The sequence below is a fragment of the Staurois parvus genome, unplaced genomic scaffold (assembly GCF_062004578.1).
Source record: "Staurois parvus isolate SC_StPar_1 unplaced genomic scaffold, SC_StPar_1.0 ptg000171l, whole genome shotgun sequence".
Classification (NCBI taxonomy): Eukaryota; Metazoa; Chordata; class Amphibia; order Anura; family Ranidae; genus Staurois; species Staurois parvus.
Window position 1 is genome coordinate 549,298 of NW_028317967.1, and position 27,013 is coordinate 576,310.

At 40.9% G+C, this 27,013-nt stretch overlaps 1 protein-coding gene across 3 annotated transcripts in view; it reads left to right on the forward strand.

The window, feature by feature from the left end:
• The window catches only part of DAAM1 (dishevelled associated activator of morphogenesis 1), a 268,997-nt gene extending 259,530 nt beyond the window's left edge, over positions 1–9,467 (forward strand). For all 3 annotated transcript variants that reach the window (XM_089676532.1, XM_089676535.1, XM_089676533.1), the window contains one exon: positions 146–9,467. In XM_089676532.1, coding sequence (XP_089532658.1) covers positions 146–355 — 210 coding nt within the window. In that variant the 3' untranslated portion in view covers positions 356–9,467. The remainder of the gene's footprint in view (positions 1–145) is intronic.
• Positions 9,468–27,013: the final 17,546 nt, after the last annotated feature.

The following is a 27,013-nucleotide window of genomic DNA, read 5'->3' on the forward strand; positions in this document are numbered from 1 at the left end:
AGCCAACTCATAGAGATGTACTGATCCACAAACCTCTGACCATACAGTGTATCTGTTGTAGGTGAAGGAGACAGTTTACATCTTTTTTAACATGGTGATTAGGCTCATGTTTTCTTTACAATGTGGGATGTTTTTTTCTTCACAGCTTAAAGAGCAGCGTGAACGGGAACGCAAAGCCAGGAAAGCCAAGGAAAATGGAGAAGAGGAAGGAGAGTTTGATGATCTTGTCTCCGCTCTTAGATCGGGAGAAGTCTTTGATAAGGACCTTTCCAAACTCAAAAGGAACCGCAAACGCATTGTCAGCCAAACTACAGACAGCAGCCGGGAGAGGCCTGTGACAAAGCTGAATTATTAAACCCTTATTGAAGCGAGAAATGATGGTGGTCCCGGTGTCACTGCCTTGGAAGTAGAGGGAACTGTATGTGTATATATGTAGTTAATGTAAAATAACGTGTGTGCATATGTATTGGCCTAAAATATTTTATACAACTGCACACATAGATGTATATAGTTTGAAAGAGTTCATGCACATACTGAATGTGTGATTTATTGCAGTATTATGTATATATGTGTACAGGCACATGTATACATACCCACTGTGTAGAACTGTTTTTGTTTTTTTAACTATTTTTCCCCTCTGAGTTCAAAAGCACAAATCATGTTTTGTCAGTTGAGGCAGGTACATTCCTAAGACACAATTCATGTATTTGTTTCATTTTAAAATATTGTTACGGTTTAATGTGGTGCCCTTAGCAGCAGAGGCAGACATTGTGTTAGGGTGGCATAACTGGGTACAAGGTGACTTTTTTGTACCCTTAGTTAATAAAAGAAAGTTAGCAAAGTGTATTAATCTGTAGCTGTCATGGTGTCACACAAATCTAGCACACCTGATTGGCTTCATGTAGTTGGTTTATTTATGTCACTAGTTCCTTGTGAACAGATTGGCCAAGTGATCAGTAATTCTACTGGGCTTTAGCAAAACCAGCTTCGTCTGTGATGTTGCAGGCCTAGAAAATGCTTAGACCACATTATGTCATTGGATTCTCCTGAAAGCATGGTCAACATTTACTGATTATTTACTAGAGTGGTCTGTAGTAATCCATGATTTTGCTGGTAATTGGGGAACCATCTGGATTTTCAGTAATGCCACTAGTCTCTAGTAAGTTGATTGGCTGCATTTTCCGTGATGTCATTGGCTTCCAGAAAATTGAAACTCTTTGTTTGCAGTATCACAGGTCCACATTAAATCGATTGTTTCCATTAACATCAGATATTGGATAGATGTCTGCCTCCACTAAACATAGATGACATGCACTTTCACAGGGGTACTGATAGTGAAACTTAAAAAATTTAAATATATTTATTACATGGGTGTGTTCTGTATTAGAAAATACACATAGGGATTCAAATTTTAGTTTAAAAGCACAGCAAGGATCTTTATAATTCCCCTGATAACACTCTAAAAATGCTGGATTTGTAAACGGGTGCTTTGCACAGTGCAAATAAAACGTATGTGATAAACGCCTTTTCAGATCTGTAAGTCAGTGCTTCGTTGTCAAGTTACAAATTCCTTCTGCAATATTGTTTGTTTTTGGAAAAAAAAGATCTGTGTACCATTATGTAATGCCACAATGTCTTCTATAACATTACTGGACTAATATTCCAATTACATGGTATGTTAAGGTACACTGACTGTACTGCATATCTAACAGATACTTGGCACTGATCACAAACATCTCATCTTGTTACTAATATGTTTTTGGTGGATTTTTACTAAACAAGCCCTGCTATTATTTCAGAGGTTTAAAGCTGTAGACAAGAACTGTATCCCTCAGTAGACACTGTAAACACAAAAAGTATTTTTATACTGGAATATTTTAGGGGACAAATTTATAGCTTGTAGAGTAGACCTGTTCTGTGCTCATTAGCTAAATAATTGGGAAAGGTATAGCAAGAAATCTGTACAGTGACTATTGTGAAGCTGAAGTGCTGCCAACAACAAATCAGATTCTAGCTGCTCTTTTCTAGTGCCTGTTAGAACATGAACGCTAGTTTCTGGTTGGCTGCTGTAGAAAACGCTCCAGGTTTCTTCTGTTGCAAAATTGCCAGGCTTGTTCAGTACACTGTGCAGTTTTAGTGAAGTTGGGTCAGTGAGAGATGATGACGATCACATCTGAGTACAGCTAGCGCTACATGTGCAGTTCTTAGTAGCTCAATCATGCTACTAAAATCACTGTTGATTAATCACTTAACCGTTTGTTATCCAGCTGGAATCAAAAGCGATCAAACACCAGATATTAGCAGCTTCAGTCTTGTGCAAGGATATGGGATTGAAATTGCCTTGATTGAACCTGGCTGCTGAATACAATAGCCTTCGACAAAATTGCTGCAACCTTTTTCATTTTCAATTTGGTTACAATAACCTGTATTGAAGCTGTTAATTTATAGCCAATTTCAATCAAATTCCAGACATCGGACAACTCCTAGGGTACTTTCACATGGGCGTTCCATTGTTTTCATCAGTTCAGTCACGTTTTTTCAAAGAAAAAATGGATCCGTTCACATCCGTTTACATCCATTTTTCAACCGTTCCATTTTTATTATGGAAGAATAATAGGGTTTTCTTCCATTCGAAAAAACAGATGTTAATGGATGCGGACATTGACGGATGTAAATAGATGTTAATAAAGAACTGTAAAAGGAATAGGCACAAAAGAACTGGCACTCATAAAATGTCAAAAGTCTATAGAGATGGATACTTCACATTGTTAATTTCACATAAGAAGTCCCATTAACAGGAAATTGCCATCTCCTTGAGGAGGACGCCAGAATACTTGGTATGTGCTGCTATCTTAGGGAAGCCAGCCAGGAGACCTCCACCATCCAGAAGTAAGGGCTGGAACGCACCGTGGTGACGTCATCACACCAGCGCTGTGATCCACGTTTGTGTTCCAGCCCTCCCTTCCAGGTGGTGGATGTCTGCCAGCCGGCTTCCTCACTGTAAGACTGTTACACACCAAGTACTCTGGCATCCTCTCCAAGCAGATGCCGATTTTCCTCCCGGTGGTGTTTTATCGATGAGCCTATTTACTTCTGCCTTATGTGAGATGCCTACCTTTTGTACTAATAAATTGAGTGAGTCTACACTTAGAGGTGCTTTTACCTGTCCCCTTTTGGGTAGTTAATAGAAAACCATTTGCATTATTTCTATAGCGACTGATTGCTACGGTTAGAATTCAGCTACATAGGGGATTTTAATCTCTTACTAGAACTACATGGGAGTTTTTCAGTAGCTCAATCCTACTACTAAAAATCACTAACTGGTAATCGCTCGATGTAGCATATGATTAGTAAAAAAAAAATGGAACTAATTGCTCATTCTGTGATAAGCTATACAAGTAGGTTGTAGTAGTGCTTAATATTGTGCAACTGATTACTAAGGGCTCATTTACACTAGTGGTTGGGCAGTAAAACCGCAAAGTTGAGCCTCATTTATACTGCCTCTCGACTGATCCCCCTTTAGCTGGAAAGGCAGCAGGGGTTGGGACGGACACACTCTGCAGCCATGATACTTTGCTTCCCGGCCATGGCAGGAATTATATTACCTGTCCCATTCAGCAGGCACTACTGCCCACCAAATGAGACCCATTCAAGTGAATTGGCTGCGCGTTTATGAGGTTAAGATAGGCAGGGAGGAGGCAATACAAAAATGCTTTCTGAATAGCAATCCGAATGCACCGCAAGTGTAAACAAGGCCTACAAGGCTACTTGTGTAGCTAATGCTATAGTGAGACATTTGTTTAGTAGTTGTTTGCTGCTGTTAGTGATAAATTGGTAGCAATTTGGATTAGGCTGGCCATTGACAATGCAAATTTCAAAATTTGTGCATGACCCTGACTCCTCTCGCCCAAAATCCTTTGACTAAAAAATCAAAGGAGCTGGACGTATTTTTTTCTGAACTGCAGCTGCACCCAGTCAGATGCAGCTCCTGTTCCGTTATTCTGAAAGCCGCAGCTACCAGCCATCAGAATATAATAGCCCAGCAGGGGGAATAGTCCATCCATGGTGTATAGCGTGGATGGAGGGATCTGTTTGAATCGTGTATGGCCAACCATGCTGAAACATTTTCTGCATAGCTTTAGTATTCAGGTTAATGGGCAGTAAAAGGCTAAATCTTTTAGCAGCAAGAGATAAAAAAAAAAGCGCCAACCTAAAGCCATGTCTCAGGTTGGACAGTAACTGAAATTGCAACGTTTGTTTTTCAGAAATGTACCTAGACATATTTGTCAATGAAGCGTCTCATTTACACACAAATAGTGTGAAGTGGCTTTGTTTATACCACATTAGATAAAGTGCCCAATAAACGTGCTGTATTCCTGCGATCCTCGTACTCATCCTTAAGTGATAGAAATGTGTTGGTCATATGACACGTCCTGGATGTGTATCTGCAGAAGAATCCCTTTTCATTCCTTCAGGTTTAGGTCAATAATTCTTTCAGACTAATCACATACATTTTACTCACAGACTTCTTTGGTTTTCATTTAATGTTTACATATTCCTGAGGCTCGGCCTCGATAAGAGCAATCCTAATGACGCAGCATTACTCAGGAACCACAAACCCAAAAACACATTGGCAGGTTCACACTTGCAGGTTGTAACAATATTTTCGGACTGTTTTGTCGTTTATTTATTGCCTGTAATATTCATATACACCGTTTTATTTTCTCTATCCAGAGACTGTTTGTTGTGGAGGGATGTTTCCTCTTAAACACATGTTGCAATATTTTAGGTGTGATATAGTACTTGCTGAAGCATTCTGTTACAATATTTAGATATATTTTAAGTTCTTGCTTATCACAGGTGGGTTCAGGGTGAACAGTAACCCACAGCTCCTTATTAGATATCGCCTATTCGAGAGCACTAGTAAGACTCCTGAATGTTGTGACTAGCTCAGTGGTGTTTTGGCTACTAGTCCAAACCTGCCTGAGCTGTCCCGCCAGGAAGCTGTCAAAGCAGACAGCCAATCATAGGCAGCGGAGACATTCCCCCACCCCGCAGCAACACATATACATGCCCCTTACATATGTGCTGCTGTGGGTTGGGGGAATGCCTATGATTGGCTGTTAGCTTTGACAGCTTCCTGGCGGGATAGCTCAGGCAGATGCAGACTCATGACCGAACTCACCCGGGCTCATCCCTGGTTGTGGTTACTAGTGTGATGTGTGGTATTCATGGCGGACAGTCAGGCTTTAATTGGTCTAACAAGATTGAAGCTGCCTTTTTTTATCCAGACAAATTCACCACAACACACTGTACAATTGTTGAGGTTCTATTTACTATGCATGTAGAACAGTCTGGGCCCTCCAAGACTGATAACGGTTGTCTGATCAGTTGACCCACCTGTATATTTTAGAATGGTTCCTATATTACTGCTTCAGTCTGCATATATTAGTCTTCTAGGGACGGTTGTTTCTAAATATGCTTTGTCTTTAGTAGAACGCCAGGTTAAACCTTTTAGTTTTTGATACAACAGAAAGTCGGGAGGGTTAGGCTGCCTTTTTTAGCCCTTGTTCACATTAGAACACAGTGCTGGAAATCCGCAGGTTTCCCACAACATGTTCACAATGCACAGCAGCTGCAATCTGCAGGGGTGTCACTGTTGAGTTAACAACACCCCAAATGCAGGTCGTAAACACAGTGCGTTTGCCTGCGCCATTTCCCATGGTATAATGTACCAAGTAGTCTGGTTTCAAATTGTGTCCAAAAGTAATGCAGGAGGTTTGAGCTCATTCAAAAATGAATGAAGGGGCTCAAACCGCACCGAATGGCATGTGAATCAAAGGAGCTTGCACGTTCCTATGTGATTCATAGTGTGAACCAGAGCTCAGAGTTTTGGGTGCTATGTCTGCAGTTGGGGAGATTTGTTATCACTTCATGTCCTGTGACAACAGCAACTAAGCCAGATGTTCAAGTAAATCTTCCCAGCAGGAAAATAACCTGCAGGGTTTCTAAACCTTCCATGAGCTACCAAAACTTAAACCAATACTGTCTGGTTTAAAACTCCCGCAAAAAACTCTGTATTAAGTGCCCATGCAATAGAAGAGAGTGTCTATTCCTCTCTGGTGGCCCATACATTCTACCTTCCCAGCACTGCAGCACTGCAGCCTTCATAGGGACTCTTCGGCATTTGGCACACCTGAGTGTCGTATCCCTGTGTTTTGTGCTGTATGTGCTGGCTCCATCCTCTGAGCTCCCATGTCATTCTAGTACACAGCAGCAATGTAGGGGTTGGAGGGTGGAGCCTCGGCACATGGCATGGGGTCCTGGTTAGATCTTCAGATAAGCTTCTTCGTTACAGAATGGTAAGTCCAAACTATTACGATACGGGGGTTTGGGTTAGAAGTTGCATTTGGTAAAAACCCAATGTATTTTGAAGTTCCAAAGGGCTGCCCTTCATGACTTTAGTGTAGCTCTGATAAAGGGAGCACCTTGGAGTCCCCAAAATGTGTTGGCTTTTTATAACAACCGCTACATCTAGTAAAAATCTTTCTGGATTCCAAAATATAGCCTGCTGCTGTCCCATCTAAGACAGGTAGGCATTCTGAATAATTCTCATTAATACAGAAAAATACTTACCTTTTGTTCAAACTTTCCACAGCTGAAGGTAAAAACACATTCCTTGAATTCCAAAACCTGTTAGGAGAAGCTATGTCACACGTAATGCTTTGGAGGTAAAAACAAATGTATACATACCTGCATGTATTTGTAACCAGCTACGACTAGTGTGTTATAAAGGTTCTTTTTGGCACTCTAACATGTATAGTCAGGATATTCTTGTTCATGTTGCTTTAAAAATTGTATATATTGACTTAATGCTGGACTGTATTGTTGGACACTTTTTTTTTTTCTTCTTATCACAAAGCACCTTCTACTTTATTTTTTCTTTTGTAAAAGATCTGCAATGTCCTTTTTTCCTCACTTTGTATGTTACATGCACATATTTTGTGTGCTTAGGAGAAGCTGTGAAATCAAAACTCCTGGTGTTTGGAATCACTAAAGCTACAAGAACACACTGATTATTTTCTGCACACCAACTGGTTTATAACAATTTTAAGTGAAAATGTTGTTTCCCTATGCAGGGCAAGGTAACAGGATTACTTTAGGCCAGTCCCAGCTGTCGCACATTATTACCTTCTCTTGGCTCCTCAGCTCCCAGATCTAAAGCCGGCCATAGATGGATCGCATCTTGGCTGCTACAGCAGGGACAGGCTGGGATTCGATCCATCTATGGGCAGGCTGGTTGTACCCAAGTCAATCCATCGATCGACTTAGATACAACCAGCCTGTCTGATTTTTTTTTTTTTTTACATGCGGTTAATGCTGGCAGATATAGCCACTAACTGTAATCATTGGGGGGATTTCGATAAAGCTGTTGCACCATATTTCTGGCATTAATCACTCTTGTTAATGTGTTGCGCCATATTCAATAACCATTTGGCACAGCAACTCATGCTCCAAATTTAGGTAGTTCTAAAATGTGCCACTTTTACATTGTGACGCATTAAAGGCACCAAATGTAAAAGTGGAACTAATTAAGAACAGCACTTTTTCGGCAAACAGAGGAAAAGTGGCTCAGACAGGTTTTGCAAAATTTCTCTTGTGCATTCTAGAAGTGCTGCAGCATGAGTCAAATTCAAGTACAAGTTCTAGACAGGTACATGAATTTGGAGCATTCTTCATTATTAAAATACATGAGAGACTTTTTTGCAAAATCTGTTTGCGCCAGTTGTTATGAATTCCAGGGATGGATTGTGGTCTGCTGGTCAGGAAGGCTCCCTGGCAGCAGAACATAATAGAACTGTGGGAGGGATTCCACCCATGGTGGAAGGAAAGAAAATCGCATAATCTATGGCCGCCTTTCGTCTCAAACTGGCGCCTACACAGACCTGAGGGCTCTCTCCTTTCCCTTGTTACTGTGCTGGGTGCTTGACCAACCAAGCATCAGCCCTTTTAGGTAGAGGAAAGGTAGTTGAGGTATTTTTCTTCACTCTTTGTAGCTGAATGGAGTAGCCGAGAGGGGAGTCAAGGCAAGCCGAGTGTGTGCTGCTGGTGGGGCCGGCTTTTAAAGGAACCTATTGTCTTGCTTTGTAGAGCTGCTGCTCATCAAGAGTTCGTCTTTCAGCTCAAACAAAAATGCAGTTGCTGTAGTCAGCAGCTCCTAGTCTTTGTGCCATTTTCCATCATTCATCCCCATAGTAAAAGTAAGAGTTGACCATTCATGAAAAGCTATGAGCTTTAAGGGAAGCCTATGATGAGTCATTCTGGTCATTGCTGACCTTGGAAAATGCTAGTAAGCATGGTTGTCCTTTGCGTCAATACTTTGCGGTTCACTATTCCAGAAGTATACAGCCAGTAAAGTTGTAACTCTTTACCTCAATATGTATACAAGGACAGAGATTCGTATTGATGTCAGTGGACCACCATGGGAGCAAGGCAAAAAAGATAACTTTTAGGAGGAGAGGTCAGCAGTGTGTATTTCTGGAGGAGCTCAGACTTTAACTGGGCTTAAGTAAGAGTACGTACAGCACCAAAGAATGTGCTAAGAGTACGAATCCTATGGGCACCAGGTATGCAGTTCATTGTGGACCCCGGAGTAGATGGTAATGGTTATAGGTCACTGTGCCCTGGTGCATTGTCCTTGGCTTGAATAAGTGAATAGGTTGGGAATACAAGCAAGGAGAACAGTGTGACTGCCCGCCAGGTGTTCTACATGGGAAAATGACAGGTGAATTCTATTTGGTTTTCATGGGGCGGCAGCTCCTCAACCATTGCCCCTCACCTTTTTGAGCCCCATTGCCACAGCTGCATCGACCTCTGCCAAAGAGCTTTCTTTCCTTTTTATACCAAAACTTAACTTTATGGATCGGTGTCTGATAAAGCTACCTTGGCACATGACTACCCTCACCAATGTATTACAGTTAGAATTATTTTCTAAAGTGCCTCTTTATGTTATACTACTAAAAATGAAGAGGGTTTTGTGTTTTGCAATAACATAGCAAATCAAATTTAAAAAGGGCCTTTTATTTCATTTTGTTATGTGTTCCTTTGAACATCCTTGTTGTGCCCACTTGGTGCCATTGGGGTTTGCAATACATGGTCACGTCTTCGATTCCTTTGTCCTGAAATGTATTCTCATGGTGCCAATGTGAGACTCCTTTTGATCTGTGCTGATGTAATTAGAGAATGTGTTCTGTATGGTGTGCATTTTTTAAACTCCTTTTTTTAAAAGCAATCTCCAAAAAAAGATTGTAAATGTGTTGAGTCTGTCAAAAAACTTTTGAGCTCATAGTGACATTAGTTAGTAGGAATGAGAATGTTTAGTAGTAGAACAGAAAACAAAAAAAGTTTTTATGATGTGTATATATAACTATGGAAATATGCAATAAAAACACTACTTAAAAGACGGACATTTTGTGTTTGAGATTCTTTATTTCTCCTATTTTACATGGTCTCTGTCACTGTCTAAGGAGTATGCACTAACAATTGGTGTGGGAATAATACTGAAATCCCTATGGTTGTGTTCAGTGGTGTATTTACGTTTTGTGCTGCCCTAGGCAACACAAAAACTGGATGCCCCCCCCATGGCGGGGAGAGCCTGACACCAGCTCCTTCCCCCCCGGAGGGAGCCTTCCACTAACACCCCACCCCAGTAAGGACACTCACCTTCACAGCTCTGGAAATCCCCGGGCACGACAATCGGGCTCTGCATACACCATCAAGCAGCCCTTCACATGTATTTATTTATTTTTAATATCTAGTGAATCCAATATCACAGCCCTTGTGCAGGCACTTCTGTTACAATGCTCTGTCCTTGTCTACCAATTGTGCTGTGAGCGGCAACAAACTTATCAGATGCAGTCACTCTTCAGGTATTCAAGCAGCTGAGAGTGTCCTGGCTGTCTAAATACAAAAGCCAGCCTTGTGTTCAATGCATAGGCACAATTGGTAGACAAGGACAGAGCATTGTCGCCCTAGAACAGGAAATCTGTGAGTGTATGGCTAGCCTTATTGAGCTCTTTGTGATTCTCATTGTGATGACTGCATAATAAAAAACAAAAAGTAGTAATTTACTAGTGGGAGGGAGAACCCCTCCACCCCAGTAATGATGACAGACCTAGAGGGTGTCCCTGACTATTTCTGCATGATCAGGGTGCTGGTATGGCGGTGATTAGGGAGCGGGTATGGCGGTGATTAGGGTGCTGGTATGGGGTATGGCGGTGATTAGGGTGCTGGTATGGAGTATGGAGCTGATCAGGTTGCTGGTATGGGGTATGGCGGTGATTAGGGTGCTGGTATGGAGTATGGAGCTGATCAGGTTGCTGGTATGGGGTATGTCGGTGATCAGGGTGCTGGTATGTCGGTGATCATGGCGCTGGTATGGCGTTGATCAGGGTGCTGGTATGGTGTATGGCGGTGATCAGGGTGCTGGTATGGTGTATGGCGGTGATCAGGGTGCTGGTATTGTGTATGGCGTTGATCAGGGTGCTGGTATGGTGTATGGCGGTGATCAGGGTGCTGGTATGATGTATGGCAGTGATCAGGACATTGGTATGGTGTATGGGGGTGTTTTTGTGTGCACTGGGACAGGTGATGGGCTGACAGGCTGTTGTACATGTACACTCACACACTGCAGGAACGCTTCTCTCAGCTCTCACATTGAGAGCAGAGAGAAGCGATCTTTACCTTGTTTCATTGTTTACTATGTGACTGCTGTGATTGGTCACAGCAGTCACATGGTAAAACATCACGTGATCACCCAAAGACAGCGGTAATGTGATCTGCTGTGTCCAGGTGACACACCGATCACAGGGCTCCAGGGTACATGCTCTGTGAGCTGCGCACAAGCCATTGATGTGGGCTGACATTCAGGAACCTCAGCCAGCATCGGCGCTGCTTCCCGTCCACCATCTGTGTAGATTAGGCAGACAGGAAGAGGTTAAAACTAAGCCTCACTATGACAGATGAACAGCATTTTCTTAGGTTACAATGGGATCTATACACCAATCCGTCATAAATTTATGGAAAAACATTATCTTGTTACAATGGCTTCTGAAAGTGGGTGGGATATATTGGGCAGAAAGTGAACATTTTGTCCCTGAAGTTGATGTGTTGAAAGCAGAAAAAATGGGCATTGCAGTTATTTGTATATGGGGCTACATAGCCGTAGACCGTACAGGGTGTCCATGCTGACACATGTCAAAGCAAAAAAAAAAAAAAAGCACCTACAATGGGCATGCGAGTATCAGAACTGGAACACGGAGCAATGGAAGGAGGTGGCCTGGTCTGATGAATCACATTTCCTTTTACATCACGAGGATACAGTATGGCAAGAAGGCAACTTGGCAGTGTGAAGCTTTGGGCAATGTTCTCCTGGGAAACCTTGGGTCCTGCCATTCATGTGAATATTCCTTGACACATACCACCTACCTAAATATTGTTGCTGACCATGTACAAACCTTCATGAAAACCGTATTCCCTGATGGCAGTGTCCTCTTTCAGCAGGATAATGCACCCTGCAAAAATGGTTCAAGAATGGTTTGAGGAGCACAACGCGTTTGAGATGTTGACATGGCCTCCAAATTCTCCAGATCTCAATCCATCGAGCATCTGTGGGATGTGGTGGAAAAACAAGTGTGACCCATGGAGGATCCATCTCACAATTTACAGGACTTAAAGGATCTGCTTACTGACAGCTTGGTGACAGATACCACAGCATACCTTCAGAGGTCTGATGGTCTCCATGTCTTGATGGCTCGGGACTGTTTTAACAGCAAAAGGAGACCCACTCAATACTAGATGGGTGGTCATAAAGTTATGGCTGATTGGTGTAGACTTTCATAGCAGATACACAAAATGTATCTTTGTTGCCATCTGGTGGACATTTAGGTGTATGAATAATTTAAAAGAGAACTGCTACAATTGGAGTCAAACTGTTTCACTTTGACCTAAATCAGGGCGGCCCAACACTAAAGCATAAGCTTACTTTATAAAAATTTTTTTTTTTTTTTTAAAAATCAACATTTTTACGTATTCTGTTTACACTTAGTGAATACATGTGGCTGAAGAAAAAAATTACAGTGTCTTTACTGGTCTTGCATAAGTTTTATATTCCCATAGAAAAATCTGCCACTCTTCACAATCACGCGTTATTCATGTCATCAGTTTTCAGCTGAAGCTATATTTGTGAGCAACTATTTTCAAGGATGAAGCATATCCTTGAAATCAAAATATCTGATTAGTACCTTGAGAATTCATTTAGAATTGCTACTCCATCCATCCAACCAGATATTGCTGGTTAGTTTATCAAACATCGTGGTAGTTTTATGTTGCCCTCTTTTACTTTTATATTAGAACATATTATTATAAAATAAACGTGTGCATATCCCTGCGGGCTGCTATAGATAATCTAAAGCTGCTGGCACAGGACAAAATCCCATATATTTCTGTATACCGATGATGAATAAAATATACTGTGCTGCACTGATACCTAATTGACGTACACATGATATAACCTAAATTCAAATAAAATAAAAACCTCCTAAAACATCAAATTAATACACACTGGCTATGCAACCCATATATCTTACTTTTCCATACAAAATATCTATATTCAATACCCTGTGGTATTAAAGTGTTGCTAAACCCATGACCCTGCATTCACTATATCTGGTGTCCCACAGTACACAGAACATGGAAATGCAATTATTTTAGCAAATATAAACTGCTAAATACCTTTTCTTAGCAGTTAGAGCAGTGACTTCTATCAGTGTCCACCCGAGCACATGTTAAAGTTGTAGGAGGAGTTTTCATTTTGCTCTAGGAGGATGCAGAACCCCTGACCTGTCTGGACAGTGCTGATTGGCCCTGTGCTGATCACATGCACTCTCCCAAGAAAAGAAAAAAAACTCTCTAGCAATAAACACCAAACTGAGCATGTACAGAATGACTCCACATGATACGTCTTATCAGGAGATAAGAAGGGACACTGGAAGAAGAGGAGGATCAGAGAAGTCAGGATCAAACAGCCTTTTTACACAATGCAGATGATTAACCCCTTAGGTTGCACAGTGAGTAGAACAAGCATGCTTTACTGCATATACAGACTGGTTTTACTGTTGTGGGTTTAGTAACATTTTAACAGCAAATCTATGATAGCTAAAGTCCCAGATCCATCATCCAGTATATAAATGCAGATCTTTTCTTGATATCTTGTGATATTATCACCAGTACATGCTCCAATGCTTGGCAATAGTGTGATCACCCTCCAGCGGATGTGCTCTCACCTGGAATTGTATGACCTTATAGTATGATCAGTGAGTGGCTGTGTCCCTCAGAGACCGGATGTAATATTCCTCCAATATATCTACGGTTTCTCCACTCATCTCCTCCACTAGTTAATTCAATCATGTATTCTCACTCCATGTATAGATCAGCCACACACATATCTTATTGTTTTAAAACACTTTCAAGTAACAAGAAAACAACTAACAAGAAAAGATCCGCATTTATATACTGGATTATGGATTTGAGACTGTGTCATAGATGAGCTTAATTTAAGTTAATATCACAGAGGGATTGATCATAGAACACTCAATATTGTGTATGGAAAATGAAGGTATTTGGATTGCATACCCAGTGTGTATTATTTGATGTTTTAGGTGGTTTTTATTTTATTATTTATTATTTGAATTTAGGTTATATCATATGTACGGTTAGGTCCATATATATTTGGACACAGGCACAATTTTCACACTTTTGCCTCTGTATGTCACCAGAATAAAATTAAAATGAAACCATAAAAATGAATTTGAAGTGCAGACTTTCAGCTTTAATTCAAGGGGTTGAACATGAATATAAAGTTCAAATTTTAGGAACTGCAACCATTTTTATACACAGTCCCTCCATTTTCAGGGGCTCAAATGTAATTGGACAAATGATAATAATCATAAATAAAATGTTCATTTTTAATATTTTGTTGAGAATCCTTTACTGGCAATGACTGCCTGAAGTCTGGAACCCATGGACATTACCAAAGACTGGGTTTCCTCCTTTCTGATGCTTTGCCAGGCTCTAACTGCAGCTGTCTTCAGTTGTTCTTTGTTTGTGGGTCTTTCTGCCTTTAGTTTTGCCTTCAGCAAGTGAAATTCATGCTCAATTGGGTTGAGATCGGGTGATTGACTCGGCCATTGCAGAATATTCCACTTCTTTTCCTTCAAAAGCTCCTGGGTTGCTTTTGCAGTGTGTTTTGGATCATTGTCCATCTGTATTGTGAAGCGCCGTCCAATCAACTTTGCTGCATTTGGCTGAATCTGGGCTGACAGTATATCTCTAAAGATTGCAGAATTCATCCGGCTGCTTCTGTCACATCATCAATAAACACCAATGACCCAGTGCCACTGGGAGCCATGCATGCCCATGCCATCACACTGCCTCCACCATGTTTTACAGATGACATTGTGTGCTTTGGATCATGAGCTGTTCCAAGCCTTCGCCACACTTTTTTTTTTCTTCCCCTCATTCTGGTACAGATTAATCTTCGCTTCATCCATCCAAAGAATGCTTTTCCAGAACTGGTCTGACTTTTTTAGATGTTTTTTGGCAAAGTCTAATCTGGCTTTTCTATTCTTCAGGCTTATGAATGGTTTGCACCTTGTGGTGAACCCTCTGTGAAGTCTTCTCTTGATTGTAGACTTTGACAATGATACGCCCACCTCCTGGAGAGTTTCCTTCACTTGTCTGGATGTTATGAATGGGGTTTTCTTTACCATAGAGAGGATCCTGCAATCATCCACCACTGTTATCTTCCATGGATGTCCATGACTTATGTTGCTGAGCTCACCAGTGCGTTCTTCTTTCCCCAGAATGTATCAAACTGTTGATTTGGCCACTCCTAATGTTGGTGCTATCTCTATTGTGGATTTGTTTTGTTTTTGAAGCCTTACAATGGCCTGTTTCACTTGCATGGACAGCTCCTTTGAACGTATGATGTAGGTTCACAGCAATAGATTCCAAATGCAAATACCACACTTAGAATTAACTCCAGACCTTTTACCTGCTTAATTGATGAAGAAATAACGAAGGGGTAGCCCACACCTGGCCATGAAACAGTTTTTGATTCAATTGTCCAATTACTTTTGGTCCCTTGAAAAAGGAGGGATGGCTACTCTTAAGAGCTGTAATTCCTAAACCCTTCCTCCAATTTGGATGTACATAGCCTCAAACCCGAGAGTGTGCACTTTCAGCCCATATCTATTATATAACTGTAGCTTGAATATGTTTTGGTAAATACCTGAAAAAACAAAAATTTTGCCTGTGTCCAAATATATATGGACCTAACTGTGTGTCAATTAGGTATCAGCACGGTACAGTATTTATTCAAATTACTAAAAAAAAAAAAAAAAAGATGTTTTATGACTCATTACATATATATACACCGTCTTCCAAATTATTATGCAAATTATATTCTCATTTACCTAAATAATTGATGTAAATAACAGTATAATTCTCATGTTATCAACTATTAAGAGTACAATTCACATTTTATTGAACAAACCTCCTAATGATAACAGTATTTTTTTAAACATAAAACACTTCCAATGCACTGTTCCAAATTATTACGCACAGTAAGTTTCAAAACACTTTATAGGTTGTAAAGAACTGAAAATTGTCATTTGTTGTGTTTGCAGCATATTTACTGAAATCAAAAGCTATTTCAATCAAACTTTTAACAACATTTTAACTTTTTAAACATTTTAACAGGTCACGTTACATTGTAACATAGGACCCCTTATTTGATAGCAGCTTCACAAGTCTTGCATCCATTGAACTTGTGAGTTTTTGGACAGTTTCTGCTTGAATTTGTTTGCAAGATGTCAGAATAGCCTCCCAGAGCTGCTGTTTGGATGTAAACTGCCTCCCACCCTCATAGATCTTTTGCTTGAGGATGCTCCAGAGGTTTTCAATAGGATTGAGGTCAGGGGAGGATGGAGGCCACACCATGACTTTCTCTCCTTTTATCCCCATAGCAGCCATTGATGCAGAGGTATTATTTGCAACATGAGATGGTGCATTGTCATGCATGAAGATGATTTTATTACGGAAAGCATAGTTCTTCCTTCTGTACCAGGGAAAAAAGTGGTCAGTCATAAACTCCACATACTTTGCAGAGGTCATCTTTACACCTTCGGGGCCCCTAAAGGGGTTGACCAGCTCTGTTCCCATGATCCCGGCCCAAAACATGACTCCACCACTGCCTTGCTGACGTCGCAGCCTTGTTGGAACGGGGTGGCCGTCCACCAACAATCCACTACTCTATCCATCTGGACCATCCAGGATTGCACGGCACTCATCAGTGAACAGGACTGTTTGAAAATTAGTCTTCATGTATTTTTCTGCCCAATGCAGCCGTTTCTGCTTGTGAACATTGGTTATTGGTGGCCGAATAGAAGGTTTATGCACAGCTGCAAGACTCTGGAGGACTCTACACCTTGATGTCCATGGGACTCCAGAGGCACCAGCAGCTTCAAATATATGTTTGCTGCTATGTAATGGTATTTTAGCAGCTGCTTCTTGATCCGATGCATGGATCTGGCAGAAATCTTCCTTAATGTGCCTTTATCTGCACGAACCCGTCTGTGTTCAGAATCAGCCACAAATCTCTTAATAGTGCGATGATCACGCTTACATTTTCGTGAAATATCTAATGTTTTCATACCTCGTCCAAGGCATTGAACTATTTCACTCTTTTCGGCAGCAGAGAGATCCTTTTTCTTCCTCATATTGCTTGAAAATGGTGCTCTGCTTAATAATGTGGAACACCCTCCTTTAGTAGTTTTTCTTTAAATTGGGCTCACCGGCCAATCTAATTATCACAGGTGTCCGAGATTATTTTCAGTGATCAAAAGAGCCCTGACACATAATGCCATCCATGAGTTAAACTGAAAAACAAAATATTTAATCTTTGTGACACTTAAATAGAATTTGCATAATAATTTGGAACACGGTGTAGTACATTATCTATAGCAGTAGATTGTTAATGTGATCTGCCTGACTTTTTCTGCTCATCAGCTATCCTTGTTCTTAGTGTATTTTATGTGTGACCCACGACAATTCCTTTTCTTCCAATGTGGCCCAGGATGGTCAAAGTTTGTCAACAGGTGTTTACTTGCACTTGTAACTCGCCTCTGATACAGGTCAGTAAATCTCATTTAAAAGAGCTGTACACATGGCAGTTCATAGGTTGCACATGACCTACTTGGTGCTGCAGCGCGTTTCTTTGGCTGCAGCATGTCCTATTTATGTACATTTGAACTGCAGATAATATACAGCCCTTTTTTGTCCAAGGCTACATTTGACGGCAATGCCCTTTGACATGGACCCTTAGCCTGTCGTCTTTGGGAAAGCCTCTGTGCCATGTACCGTATGTATCACAGTTCTGCAGCAGATGGGAACGTGTTATTGACCCGTCCCACTGATCTGACATTGTAGGCAGCTCCAGTACTGGGAGACTGTTTTAGTGGCTAGGGTGCCCTTCTCACTGTCGGCCAGAATACTCCCTTCCATTTCCTTGAGAGCCATGTCCTGCAGAATGCTGCACACCCTTCATTTAGTAGAACTAATTTAGATGGTTGCAGATCTTTTAGTGTCTTGGAGAACGGATCGGCCTCACACTTTTTTACATGTTTTTCCATGCATTCCTGTAATAAGCAGCATTTTGTGTGGTGCGCTGTGGTACCGGTCATATGGACTGGCAACCCAACGCACAACAAAAGTAGGGGCTATTACCACAATGCACATGTCATATGTTGTGATGAACAATGCTAAACAAAAAGGCAGAAGTCCCGTTTTTCTTCAATAGCTGAGCATTCTCAGCCCATTTTTAAAGTGGAGTTCCACCCAAAAGAGGAAGCTCCACTTGTTTTCCTTCTTCCCCCCCTCCACTGCCATATTTGACACCTTTTGGGGGGGAGGGGGTACCTGGTTTTGACAGGTACACACTCCCACTTCCGGCTCAGTTTGCAGTGGCGAAATGAGCCAGAGGTTTGGCCCCCTCCTCCCTCCCACAGTCTCCTGGAAACTTTTACAGGTCCCAGAAGACTGCCGAACCAAGCAGGATGCACAGCGTGACTCGCACATGCACAGTGGGCATCCAGTTGTGAAGCCGCAAGCTGTCACAGTCTGGTGCCCACAGTTGAGATGCTGGCACTGTGGAGAGATGGGATGGCATGGGTGAGAACATTGCTGGACCCCAGGACAGGTACGTGTGTGCTTATTAAAAGTCAGCAGCTACAGTTTTTTTTAGCTAATGACTTTTAATAAACACAAAAACGACAGGAATGGTTAACAAAAGCTGGAGATTAGCTTTAAAGTGTAACTAAATCCACAACAGTAAAATCAGTCTGTATATGCAGTAAAGCATGCTTGTTATACTCACTGTGGAACCTAAGGGGTTAATCCTCTGCATTGTGTAAAAAAAGCTGTTTGATCCTAAATTCTCTGATCCTCCCCTTCTTCTACTGTCCCCAATCCATCTGCTATTAGAACAGAGCCTTGGGGGCAAGCTGCACATGCTCAGTTTGGTGTGTATTGCTAGAGATTTTTTTTTCTTGGGAGAATGCATGTGATCAGCACAGGGCTAATCAGTGGGTCCAGACAAAGGTTCATGGGTTATGTAGCCTCATAGGACAATCAGGGGAGAATGAAAACTCGTCCTACAAGCTTTAACTCTGCTGGACAGTGATAGAAGTCACAAGACTGTTATATACTGCTGGTATTTAGCAGTTTACATTTACTAAAATAATTGCATTTCTGTGTACTGTGGGAGACAAGATATAGTGGTGATATAGACCAGATATATAGGGTCCTGGGTTTAGTAACACTTTAAGGGTCATTTGGAGTTGGACTTAAAAAGTAAAATGGGACTTTTGTAGAAAGGAAAAAAAATAAGAATCTTTTTATAGGTCAATTATATGAATTGCAACATTTTAGACAACTAATTTGTAGTTTTTTTTATCTGCTTCTGTTCAGCAGATAGAGGCAGGCCATTTTAGTGACGTTTACATTTTGTGATGATGAAGTAGGAGATTCTATCTGCTCTAATCACGTAATTGGCCCCAGTGCTGCCATAGGAACAACTGCTGGAAAAATGAGGAACAAAAGTAAAAGAGGAAATTACATTACTGGGGGTCTTCTGCACTCACAGTGGCCACAAGGAAATAACATCTGAATTTCTCAGTAGTTTTACAAAATGATGATTGGCCTCAGATTACAATGAAATAACTTTACATTACAAAATGGCTTTACTATACACTGTATGCACAAAAGTGGCAGCCTGTACTGACACACCGATAACTGCCATCACTGACCACCTGCTCCTTATTAAAATGCCAGCCGCTGGGCTGTCTCTGGCTACAGTACTTAGTCACAGAATAAGAACAAGCATGCAGCTCATGAAAGTCAGAGTAATTTGGATGTCCTGATCTGCATAATTGCTCTGACTCAGATTCAAATTGAAGCAGACAGTGACTAAATGGTTAGCACTTCCGCCTGGCAGCACTAGGGTCATTGGTTCGAATCCCAACCCCGGCACCACCTGCCTGGAGTTTGCATGTTCTCCCTGTGCCTGCATGGGTTTCCTCCGGGTACTCTAGTTTCCTCCCACCCTCCAAAGAAATGCTGGTAGGTTCATTGGATCCAGTCTAAATTGGCCCTAGTATGTGTATGTATGAATGGGAGTTAGGGACTTTAGATTGTACACCCCTTGAGGGTTAGGGACTGATGTGAATGTACAATATGTATGTAAAGCGCTACGTAAATTGATGGTGCTATATAAGTACCTGTAATAAATAAATAATAAGCAGACCTTCTATGGCAAAGGGGAGATATGATTTGACAGCCAACTGTTCCCATTTGACCTGTCTTGGCGCTTTGTAGGTGCAGTACAAAACTGTAACATATTGCAACTTACCAATCATTAGATGTGGTGGCTGTATTCGATTTCATTTTTAGGCCTTTTTCCCTGGTGATCTGGGCAGTAACAAACCTCCTGCATTAGTGAGACCCCACTCTGGATGAAGGAGCAGCATTGTCAGTCTTAGTGGAGGGGAGTGTTAGTGAATCTAAATCTGCTAGTACATCTAACAAATTGAATCCAAACTCTAGTTAATACTTTATAAGAAGTTACAGCAGTATTATTCCTGTATATATAAAGGTTTTACATAAATAAACTGATAATTGTAAGCACCCATGTCAGTGATAAATGGTTTGTCTCACCCCTGTAACTGCAAGATAGCTTTTCTGTTGAAAAAACAACAGATGTACTGGCCAGATCACCAAATGAAAATAGAAAAAGAAAGCCTAATACAGGAAATGAATACAGTCCTCATATCTAAGAATTGGTGAGCTGCAACAAAATAAAGATTTGCTTTTGTGTTTAATATTGCTTTACTTATGCTATTGCGTGTTATAGTAACATGTTGAATAATGAGTACATGTGCATTCCTGTGCCATTCAGAAGGAAGGTTCCAATATAAACAGGCATGATTGCAATGTGCTGCTGCCAAGTTTGTTTTTTGACAGACCAATCAAAAGGAACAGACTGCCCTAAAGGACAACAGTGTCTTTGGTACAAGTTGTCCATTAAGGCAAGGCTCTTCAACCCCCTCCCCCCCCGACACCACCCAAGTGCAGCCCACCTGGTCCAATACGTACCCATCTCCATTCTAATGATCCTCACTGTATGACACATGCAGAAGCTGTACTCCACAGGACTCCTGGAGACTGCTCCCTATAGGAATGAAGGGGGGTCCTGGTGAATAAGCAGGACAAATAGAACCCAGAGGGAACGCTTCATCTGTGTTGCTCTGGGCAGGACCACACAATGAAAATTACTGAACAGCAGTAGAGGTAATTGTAATGATTGTGTGCAATTGGGACATGTTGTACATGCAGCCATCTTGTTGAGGTCTCAGCTATTTTGTTTTTCATGAGCAGTGACCCCCCCCCCCTTGCAAACAGTGGAATTTGTAGCTGTAAGTTTTAACGAACTTCAAAAGAGCCTCTAATCTTAACTAAAATACAATAGACTCGCTGTCCAGACCTAGTCAGAGCTGTAAACAGCTAATTAGTCTTGGCGGGATGTCTGTTTCCACAAACCATGAAAAACACTTTCCTCTGTACTATAGTAAAACAACAATAACTCAGTCAAGCAGTCATACATGACCTGTAAGGCCATTTAAGCTCTAGGAATGCAGAGCTTGTCATAAAACTTCTATTCCATAACCTACCAATTCCACATAAAATTCACAGAATTAAACAGGAACAATGCACATTAATATTTGGTATATATCTGAATGGGGAATATTATACCGAATAAATCAAGGTCATACATGACTACCCTAGCACATACAAAAGGAGAGAAAGCAGTTGTCTCCCTCCTGGGCGACAAAGGTAAGCTGTGTTTGGTATCCCTGGATATGAAATATAAATTTGAATAATATTGTGCCATGTTCTAGAATACCACCTGCATGTATTGGAAGTTATTAATATTAGTGTAAAACTGTATTTGGGAATTGAACGTAACCGTGGGGGCCTCCCAGCACTCATCACTTTAACTGGATTATTGGTCAGTTGGTCTCTGTCCACACTCCTTTGATATCACAGAAAAGGAACTGACAGGACTTGTTAGAAGAAGCTCTCGTTTTACCATCAACCAAGGAACACCCAAAAGAGCCACGGCAATGTTTTTGCTCAGACAAATGGACTCTACTAAAACCAGGACTATGCAAGTATTCTGCCTTTTTAACTCCTTTTATTTCTCTGTTGCATTATTGTTCTCTTTATTTATTTGTAACATCCATTTCTGTAAATACTATAATTTCACCATTTGACCTTTTCATTAATAAATCCTATTTTGAAAAGTGGTAAAATTATCTCTAAGGCTTCTAATGCAAACAAAAGAATCCCTGTCTATGAAGAGTGCTACTGTATATAATAATCCTCTGAATATTCCTGTCTGTGGTGACAGTGTGTGTTACAGATGTTTATTGTTCATGTGTCCTTGCTAACATTGTAAAGAGTTGATAGTCCCAAAGCTATCTGGTGGCAATTTGGAGTTTGAAGGGTTAAGGGTGTAATTATCCAAATCCAGTAACAATCGCTCTCAGGCTGCTGGTACCTAGATTGTGGTCCAGCGAACTGGAAAATCTCTGTGCAGAGTGCAGCTGAGAGTGGCATTGTTATGCAAGTGACATCGCGGTGTGAGATTGATCAGTCCTTTGTCAAGAGTTGCTGAAAAGGGCAGGGGTCCGGAACCATGTTCGTCAGGGGGAAAATATGTCTGTACTAATGGTACAGTTGTCCTTTAATGCAATGCACATGGGGAGAAAATGTGTTATTGGGCTGCAATTGTGTGAATGGGTCCTACATATTACTCTGTGCCAGGTACACATGAAAACAAAACATTACTGGACCAGTATCAACATTTGCTGCATTTGGACCTTTATTGGCTTAGTTTACAAAATAATATACATCCACTTCTCACAAATAGTTAAAAAGTTCAATAAAACTTATTCTCTTAAATACTGTACAAGGAAAGAAAATACTGTCATTATATCAATATAACCTTTAGGATATCCTTTTTCTTTCTTCAATGCCAAACTTTTTAAGGCATTTCTGAGATTACAAACCCAAAAAGGTTTACAGAAAAGAGGGCTGTCACTTGTAAAATCTGATTTTGTGCTCGTGATCACCCCACATATATACATATATAATTTATTTATTTTAAATAAAACCATCTTAACCTAGAATTATGGAAACAGCAAATGAGGCAATATTGAGTGTTAAGATAAAAATGAAATAACATTTGGCACATATGACAACAGTAACTTACAGGAAACCTGAGCTGAGAAATATGAAGGCTACCAATGCAGAGCTCCTTCAGAATAGCTTGGAACTGGTCTCTGCCTGGTGCCATAAGTGGCCTGTTCATATGGAGCACAGCCAGAAAGAGGACACTTAAAGCTGCACTCCCCCCACCCTACGCTGCACAGCTCATTCTATCTCGGGGGGTAAAAAATAATGTGAAATACATATTCCTAACCCCCAGACTTAAGTGACCTCTGCTTCGTGGGGCAGGAACAGGACTGCATAGTCATTTTTGACTGCTGACTGGATATCAATAACAATATATGTAATATCTGATAATAGAAAACTCCCTAAACATTCACATTTGATTTAAATTAAATCTGTAACATGCAAAGCAAAATCAGAGTCATAGACAAACAATGCAGAAGTCAATTTTAGTTTGTGATGTCTTTGCCTAGTAAGAATGAGACGATGTGGCAACCTGTATGGCACCAATAATAAAAGTGGCCTCTGCAATAGGTGAATGAAAAAATATGAACAATTCCATCAATGTTCTGCTAAGAATGCTAGTTAACTGGCTGTCATGCTGATCCAGTGGCTTCTGTACTTTGAGTTGCTGACACAAAACAAGCCTATTGATTAGAAGGTCAGAACGCCCTGTCTACATCTCTTCCATGTCAATGGCTCAGGGAGTATTAAATCATGACTGCCAGGCAACAATCATTTTCAGGAGAAGATAGTGATGTCTGCCTGCATATTTTACCCATCCATATTCCCATCACACACGCTCCTGGAAAGGGCTCTAGGATACTGGAAGCTGCAGCAACAACCGGCCAGAGACTGGATCATAAATGTCTCAATGGAGATATTTGCCAGCACCACCGTGGATCTTCAAGTTCAAGTCGGTTTTTATTGAAGCATGATCACATCACAAACAAGCAAGTGCAATGTCGCGGAGTAATGCAGGACCCCTTCTTCAGGCATGTGATGATAAAGGGGTCCTGCGTGTCTCCAAAATGTTGCACTCTTTTGTTTGTGATGTGTTTGGACTCAACTTGAAGATTTGTGGTGCGCTGGCAATTATCTCCATTGGGCCTGCATATTCTCTCATTACAGGTTTCCTTTATGCTGCATCACTGCTCCATTTTTTAAAAAAAGATGAGCTGGGGCCCCACAAAATGCCCTAATGTTTGGGGTACAGAGAGTAAGCATGCCCCCTCCCCAGTATATTATAATATCCCCAAGGCTCTAACAGTCTCATGAGGAATGAACATAAGCAATTGCCAAATGTAAGACATAAGATCTTTTAGGGCTCATGCACCTTAGGGGCAGATTCAAAATGTTGTGGTTCATTACTGTACGTCTGTTAATATTTGTATCTCCGTGTGTGTGTGTGTGTGTGTGTGTGTGTGGCCCAAAACAGCCAGCTACATTCTCCCTTTCATCTTTTGTTCAGCATTTAGGAGCAGATGAGTATTCCTGATAGGCAACACAAATACTTTTCCTCTGTACAAAGTCTCGAGATGTGAGGACTAAGGTGCTGAACTCCGAAGTACCAGAGCAGTGCAGGAACCCACACAAACCCAGTTTTTGTCAACTACTGTAACATTGTGATGGGTTGCTATATGTTACTCCTCTTTGAACTCTTTAATAAGATTTCAATAAGCCTGTGCACAAGCAATGAACTGCGCTTAAAGGTCATTAACCGTCAAGTTGGAGCAAGCCTGTATATGATCACCAAACAGTGAAGCAACGCTTACAATTGCTAAAAGGCAACTGCAAATCTCTAATCCCCTTTTCCTGGAAACAATTGAGTACTGACGTGATACTTTTTTTATTTGCACTAACATACAATTTTGAGGACAAGCTTTCGGGGTATGTCCCCTTCTTCAAGGTCCAGGCAGTACCTGTTAGTTAGTGCAAATAAAAAAAGTATCACATCAGTACTCAATTGTTTCTGTCGTAAGTGCACTAATATGGCTACAATCGCCTCAAGCAACCCCTTATCCTGGAAAATCTGAAACTTTTGATGTCCAAACTACCAACTTTCTGGCTGCTGCCTGTGACTCCTGTCTTATGTACCCAACTATTGTCCCATCATTGGGATGGATGGTCTTTACCAACAGCAAAGGTCATGAGGCAGTGAAGCAGCAATCATACCCCAGTGGATAGAAACTTGGTCAATGTTATGCTTTACAGCACCTGGGTTTCCCACAGGGATTGGAGAGGAAGCACTGACACCTCAAGGTACCTGCTACCCATTTGTAAGTGTCACTTTACTGTGTAAAGAAATGTGGTGTAATACCTACCTTATTCCTCGCTCTGGCAGTCTCTCTATTTGTATGACCAGTCTCCCAAAGCTGCTGCTCGAAGGTATCCGGCCAATGGTCACATCAAATGCAATGCAAATCCAATACCTATGCATTGTGCGTGGGGACGCAGGGGGCCTGGCCACAACACACAGCGTTGACAGTCAGGGGAGCGATGAGCATTTAACTCTTGCACTCAGTGATTTGGTGTTCATCCTGGCCTATGTGAATGCTAAATATATGAAAAGTAGACTAAACTCCACCTACTTGGCTGTATAGAACACTGTATCACATTACATAGTCTGGCTGAAAAAAGACAAAAGTCCATCCAGTTCAACCATTAAAAAAAAAAAATAAAGTTATAATCCTATACCCACAGTTGATCCAGAGGAAGGCAAAAAAAAATCTAGCAAAGCATGATCCAATTTCCTCCTGTATGGAACAAAAAATCCTTCCTGATCCCCCAAGAGGCAATCAGATATTCCCTGGATCAACTTTACCTATAAATGTTAGTATCCAGTTATATTCTGTGTATCTAAGAAATAATCCAGGCCTATTTTTAAGCAATCCACTGAGCTGGCCAGAACCAACTCTTGAGGAAGTCTATTCCACATTTTCACAGCTCTCACTGTGAAGAAACCTTTCCATGTTTGGAGATTAAATCTCTTTTCCTCCAGATGTAAAGAGTGCCTCCTTGTCCTCTGTGATGACCTCAGGGTGAATAGCTCTACACCGAGTTCTCTATATGAACCACTGATGTATTTATACATGTTGATCATATCCCCCCTTAATCTCCTCTTCTCAAGAGAGAATAAATTCAGTTCCACTAATCTTTCCTCATAGCTGATCTCCTCCATGCCTCTTATCAGTTTTGTTGCCCTTCTCTGTACTATCTCCAGTTCCCCAATGTTCTTTTTGTGAATTGCAATATTTTTTTTATTATCTGACAAAAAGATAATTTTTAAATAAGTTAGTCCTAATAGAAAGAGGGAAAGTAAAAGAAAAAAAATACAGGCATAAACCTCTGTACATTGCCTTTTAATATCTATAAACCTCAGCAGTCGTTCAGCAATGCTACCAACTTTACTGCTGGACATACAGTCAGCCAAAAAAAGAGAAAGAATCTAAAATATGGAACTAAGGGGTAAATAGAAGGCTTGCATACAAAGAAATGTTACAATAACGATTTAAAAAGATGTGCTCACTATAGTTTCCCTTTAATAAATTAGCTGTCACATTATTCAACAAAAGGATCTCTGCTTCCATCTCATATCCCAGATATATAAAAAAAACAAAAGCACAATACTCAGTGGGAAATGTATAATGTATATTAACAACATCAACCAAGGCCTAAATATTAACACATTTAGGCTTGTTGTCTATTAACGCCACAAAGTGCTAAAGAGCATTAGGTTCATGAATATTCACAGTGTACAGCTAAAGTGAACCTGTCACCAAACTCTCTCCACAAATCTTAGCAGCACCCATGTTAACCTTTAGGAACATGAAAAGTGGTTTGGTGAAACTCCAGAAAATCCCCATAGCTGCGACCACATTATATGGTAACAAAATACCTATTTAAAGCCCCTTTTTACTGACTATCAAGGCTGAGAAGTGGGAAATGTGTTCACTGCACATGGCACAATATATAGAGTGGTCTATACTTCAAGAAGGCACCTCAGGGGTCTGCTTCTATACACACACTGGCGATACCAAGAATGTGCCATAAATGCTGGGACCCCAAGACTCTAAGGCAGACAACATGGCACATCTTAGCAATT